This window comes from Cheilinus undulatus, linkage group 9 (genome assembly GCF_018320785.1).
Source record: "Cheilinus undulatus linkage group 9, ASM1832078v1, whole genome shotgun sequence".
NCBI classification, from domain to species: domain Eukaryota; kingdom Metazoa; phylum Chordata; class Actinopteri; order Labriformes; family Labridae; genus Cheilinus; species Cheilinus undulatus.
In genome coordinates, this window is record NC_054873.1 from 6,513,609 (window position 1) to 6,519,608 (window position 6,000).

The 6,000-nt window shown below is 38.8% G+C and overlaps 1 protein-coding gene across 4 annotated transcripts; it reads right to left on the reverse strand.

Moving 5' to 3' along the window:
- Positions 1-503: 503 nt before the first annotated feature.
- isg20 (interferon stimulated exonuclease gene) lies at positions 504-6,000 on the reverse strand. Of its 4 annotated transcripts, XM_041795941.1 has the most exons (5): positions 5,935-5,952; positions 4,791-4,896; positions 1,757-2,437; positions 1,067-1,267; positions 504-928 (listed from the first exon to the last, which is right to left on the reverse strand). In XM_041795941.1, the coding sequence occupies exons 2-5, from the start codon at positions 4,812-4,814 to the stop codon at positions 728-730; spliced, it is 1,107 nt and encodes a 368-aa protein (XP_041651875.1). In that variant the 5' UTR covers positions 4,815-4,896; positions 5,935-5,952; the 3' UTR covers positions 504-727. The 4 variants fall into 4 exon arrangements, with proteins under 4 accessions (XP_041651875.1, XP_041651877.1, XP_041651874.1 ...); XM_041795943.1 differs by lacking the exon at positions 4,791-4,896 and having other exon boundaries at positions 5,935-6,000; XM_041795940.1 differs by lacking the exon at positions 5,935-5,952 and having other exon boundaries at positions 4,791-5,883.

The window sequence follows — 6,000 nt, forward strand, 5'->3', positions numbered from 1 at the left end:
CTGGATCTCCAAAAGGCTCTGGATGCTCTGAGGACAGGGATGTCTGCACATCAGCTCCTCATTCTCACTACTATGATTATCAGAACCAGAAAATAAGCTACTTCTGTACATCTGCTTCTGTGTTGGACTCATTCAGATCTAGTCTGAGCAGATTTTTGTCACTAAAACAACTCTGAGTTGTAGTTTGACCTTCAATGTAACAGCCAACTTGTGAAAAAGTGTTGGTGTTGTTTGGACTGTGCACAGGCCTTTAAATTCACTAAGTAGGACGGACTCTAAGAGAAAGGGCTTGGGTTTGGGTAGGGTTGTGGGGAGTGTTTTTTTTCCGGCCCGAATCTAAGCTCTACTTTCAAGTAATAGAACTCTGACCTCCGCTTATCATAATTTATTCAAACATTGAACACTTTCAACATAATCAAGTGTCAAACCAAAAACTCTGCTGGTTTTACTGTCAAAACAGCAAATACTTTGCAAACATGCAAATCAGATTTAACAAGTTTAAATAAGTTAAGAAGTGTTTTTATTTGATAGTTATTTTCTCACAGCAATGCAGCATGTTTATGAAAACATGCAGAATATTTTACACATTTCTTCCCAATCTTATCCACTTCATATATAACTTTTAAATTTATTTAATGTGCTGTCTTAATGTTGTGCATTCACATTAAGAGTTTTCTTTGCTTTAAATAAAGAATCTGTTCATGAGTTCTCATGAAATTCTCTCCTTTTATTGGCTGTCACCTGTGACATCATCTGGCCAGTACTGGTCCTGCATGTAGTGGTTTGAAGCAGCGAAACTTGGTGCCTGTTGAGCATCGTTGTCCCATAATTTGTCCTGCAGCTCCTTCTCCCACTCTCCCTCCACCAGTTTGTAGAGATCAAGGGAGGCTCGAGCGTCCTCCACTGAGCAGTGACCTCTTTTACCAACCTGAAGGGGGGGGGGGGTCAAGCAGCAGAAATCAGCATTGTGAACCAACAGTCTTATTGTAACTGCATGTTCTGACTTTTAAATGAAAGCAATTCACAGATGAAGGTAAATATGTGAGTAAAACTGCAAATGTCACACCTGTATCTTCCTGTTCAGCAGCTTAGAGGCTAAGATTTTGAGCGAGGCACAGCGCTCATCAGGAAAACCGGCCAACCTACTGAGAAGAGGGGTGGTGATGGTGTCTCTGACCATGTGAGCAGGATGGTTCACGTCCAAAACCTGAAAATCGTTGTAGATGGAGTGGCCGACGACCACTTTGCCTTCAAGAATACTGAGGATCTGCAGGAGAGGAAATATAAGATTGGTTTTGAGTGTTCACTCAGTCTGCAGAGGCAGTTTAACTCACTCTGACCTGCTAAAAATGACAGCATTGGTTTTAGAAACATCACACAGTTGTTTCACTGAGGGATCACTGGCTGCTCAAAAAAAAAGGCTTAATGCAAAGCAAGGAGAAACTTCTGCACTGGAAAGTAGATTGAGGGTGTTTACATACTCTCCTTCAGTCTAGTGATCCCAAAATGTGGGCTGCTGCCCCCTGGTGGGCAAAATGAGAATTCTAAGAGGGCCAAGAGAAGACTAAATTTACTGTGTGACCCTTTTCCCTTCAATTCCAGCTTAGAATTGGAATCCAGCTAATCTTCTAGTGGTTTCAATATGGTTATTTTACTGCTCCAGATCAACTCAAAGCCTTCCCAATAGTAAATCATACAGATATTTTGCATGCATGAATGACTGAATTAAAGATCAGATCAGTAGTGCAGGTCTCACCTCCTCTCTGGCCTGAGTGAAGGGTGTGGCGTTAATGAGATGATGCTTCCTGATGCCGCTGTACCGAGTCCTATAGTCTGTGACGGGCTGACTCGGTTGGACGTATTTATCATACATGATGTTACCGTGATAGTCCAGGATGCTGCAGCGTGCCAGCTCACTGCAGCGCCCACCAGGCCCCGTCCCCACCATTTCACAGTCCAACGCCACCACCGTGGTCGAGCCCGAGCTTGGGCAGGGCGAACTCCGCCCACTGGCTGGAGGACTCGCCTCAGAGCAGAAACCACTGTCCACCTCCCAGCTGTCTTTGAGAGCTGAGACTAGGCTGTGCTGCTCTGAGGATTTAGCCTCAGAAAGTCCAGATTCTTTCACATCGGTCGTCTTGTTTTCAGAGTTCAGAGTGCTGTTACCGTGTTCACCTGTGCAGGTAGATTTTGTCATTCTTATCAGTTTATTTGTGTCTGGTTGGCTTTTGAAGCTGTCTGTTCTTTTCCTCTTCATGCTGGTGATGATTATATTCTGCTGATATCTCCTTGTTGCTCTAGCAATCTCCAAGGCACGTAGCATCATCGCTTTCTTACACAGATACCTGTAGTTGTTGAGAAGTCCTCGCGACCTGCCTTTGGGCTTTTTCGACCGATCTGCCATCGTCAACCAAGACAACTGATCCTGCAGACATCGCTGAGAAAACAAAAACCTTGATTAAAACAAGGGCTTTAAAGTTAGGATATGACTAGGCTTGAAAAAAAGAAAAACTCACAATACAGTTAAACATCTATCCACATGGATTAAAGTCTATTTGACAGTCTTAATACTCTCCACCAAAGGCGTACTACTTCACTGTAGCTTCTGTTGGATGTTAGTAGCCAAAGAAGAGAGGTGTGCTGAAGGGAGAGTAGATTCTGAGGCTTAGAAAACATCTTTTTTAAGCAAAAGCGCACAAGCAGGGTGAGCAGAAAGTGTTAAACAGTGTGCAAGTATTAAGAGACACTCAAAGATGACAGATAAACTACAACAACATGGTAATCAGTGGCCAGTGAGTGAATCAGTGCTACAGAGGAGAGGGAGGGCACACACTCTTTGGACAGCTTGTAGTGGGGAATGCTGGTATTATCATAGATTTCCCTGTATTTCTTTAGCCTAGTGGTTCTCAAACTGGGGTCCAGGGACCCCTGAAGGTCCACAAGCTACAGTTTGGGGGTTGTGAAATAATTCAAAATAAATTGTTAAAGTAATGCCATGTCATTAAAAATCAAATAAATACATAGGGACCACAGCGCCATACAACAACCATACTAAACCAATGACTACCACATAAGTCAGCTTTGGGCCAATAAAAACTCAGATATGATTGTGACATCACCTAAATCCATCACTCCTCAACTTTCACTTCATTTAGTGATGCTAGGCCCAAACTAGCTAAACTGAGAAAATATGATAACAGCTACCTGGTGTTTGGTTTTACTGAGAACAGCGATGGAAAACCAAAATGTTTTGTGTGTCTTCATGTGAAGCCATGAAGCCTGCCAAGCTAAAGCATCATCTGATAACAAAGCATGCAGTGTTTAAGGACAAAACAAAATATTTTTTCCAACTAAAGAGCAACAAAAATGGCAGTTGGCATATGTTTAATCAGTGTGAGGGTTATTATGTGGGGGTCCTTGGAAACAGCAGACAGGTATGAGCCTTCGTCACCACTCATCCCAGCCTAACTCACTGCTGTGATTCAAAGATTTCTGGACCCCTTTTCAAATAAAAATCAAAATTACGTTGATTACGTTAACTACTTTATTACATAATTGTGTCTCAGAAATTAATCCTATCCCGTGTTATGTTTGTATTTTCTATTTTTGGCAGTCTATAAAAAGGCTGAAGTAACTCAGCGATTTAAAAACACATATGATGAGGCTAATTGTTTAAAGCTTCAGCTGTAGGAATTCTGTTTATAGTCCACATTAAAATGAAAATCAAGGTGTTAAATGTGTCTGATAAAACCTTAAATAGATTTAAAAACACAAAAGAGGACACACAAATCATTATTTTAAAGTGGCACTGAAATGCAGAAATTGGTTCTATAAAACAGACAAGAGTGCAGGAAAATGAACGTTTGGTCTTTAAATATTCTGGACGAAGACTTTCAGACCACCTTACCTGACAGTGCCAACATTGAAATGGCATTTATTTTTAAATATTAAATACATTGACAAACAGCTTTTTGCAGTATAAAAATGCACACCAACAACAATATCTCTAGTATGAATTCCACTTCAATAAATGTATGACTTTGTAATTGTTGATGACACTGTGAGAGAGATGATTAATTCTGTGCTCTTTATATTTTGACCCTCTTGTACATGTGAGTGGGGTTTGCAAAATATCTGCCTCCTAAATAGGGCTGTGCAATTAATCAAAAATTGGATTCAATCGCAATATGGCCTGCTGCAATTTTCAAATCGCAGAAGGTGCAATATTTCTTTGACCTGAGATTTGAGTCTAAATACCAGTTTTAAACATTTTTTGTAACAGCAATGTTAAGCACGACATATGCAATCATTCAAGTGCCAATTAGAATAGTCCACAAAATAATCCTACCTTAATTTTTGTACTTTTTTCTTATCAACTATTAGAATGATAAAAACCCTTCAATTCAACAATTCATATCCAATTTGCAAAAAAAGTCAAAATTGTCAGAATTAGATATTTTTAATAATTGTTCAGCCCTTGTTTAGGAATTAATGAAAGTTAAGGAATAATCGCATATCAAATCGCAATTAGATTATTTTCCAAAAACGTTCAGCCCTACTCCTAAATATAATACTCCTCACACCAACACCCACGACCACCTCAAGAAGTACACAGAAGAATTACCACCCTTCTGACAGTCTAGCTACTTCTTTTATTTATTATTTTTATGTATATGTGTAAAAATGTAACCGGCTCATATTTCAGTTTGGGGATTATTTTTCCCCCTTATATCAGTATCTGCATCAGCCTCCAAATACCCATATTTTTCAGGCCCTAAATAAAATGTTACCCAAAAGTCTTCAAAACTCGCCATCACTGCTGTGAAGTTTCAGACGGTGAAGTCCAGAGTTGAGCAGAAGCCTGATCTTTTTTTTCCCAAGGTGGAAGTCACAAAACTTACATGTGTATGATATAAAATGATTATTTTTACAACAGAAGAAACTTATTTTCATGTCACAAATATTTATTAACTAAATATTTTGCTAAACATTTCAAAGCACATACATTTTCACCACCTTAATTCTGATCATGACTTTTTCTGACTTCTACCCTTGAGGCCTCTTTCATTAAATAATAAATGAAAATGTTCTGAGCCATCAACGATTGATGAAAGACAATCATAATGATAATATTAACCACTATTTTCATCAGAACGATGTCAAATTAGTCACTTTTTATAATTTATCTCTTATTTTTAAATTCAAATACGTTTTCATCACCTCCACTTTAATCTTTTTTTTTTTTACTTTCCCCCTTTATAGACTAAACTGTTTAACCCTCTTGTTTTCTCCTTAACTGTAAGACTCTACTAAAGTTAAAAAATAAAAGCACATTAAGACTCATAGAAGAGCGTTTAATAAATGAATGCCACATCATCACCATGATCCTGCTGAACAAATTCCATTCACCATTTTAACAGTTCAATGTTAAACCTCCTGGCTCTAACTGAACTACACGTAAAACAGCCAGATCTATCTGATTTCATAGTGGGCTTCAGCGGTTTATTCGGCACAAAGAGAATCTAAGTAACCTCGGGAACATTTAGCAGTGACAACAGGCCGTACTACTATAAAGCATTGTTACCATGATCATTTACCGTTAAAAGCTTTAATTCCTTCAAAGTTTCGTTTAATCACCTTTGACCGCCATAGCCGGTGTGTACATGATCCATTTATAAATTATAAACATAGGGGACTCGTGTTTATTTCAATGTTAAACTGTGTCATTAACCAACCTTAACTTTAAGTGTCAAATATTTAAATGGAGTTTGGCTATAGGTTCAGTTTTAGGCTAAAAACACGAAGCTAGCTCAAGAAAACAACAACAAAAACGACTCTGAACTTTATTGTTCAGTTTTAGCTAACAGTAACGACAAATATGATGTCTGTTAACAAAAACACAAAACATTAATATGATAAAAAACACCACATTACCTTCTTCTCCAGCACGTGTACGATCTGAACATGCCAGGGCAAGACACCAGTACTCTCTCTCTCTGA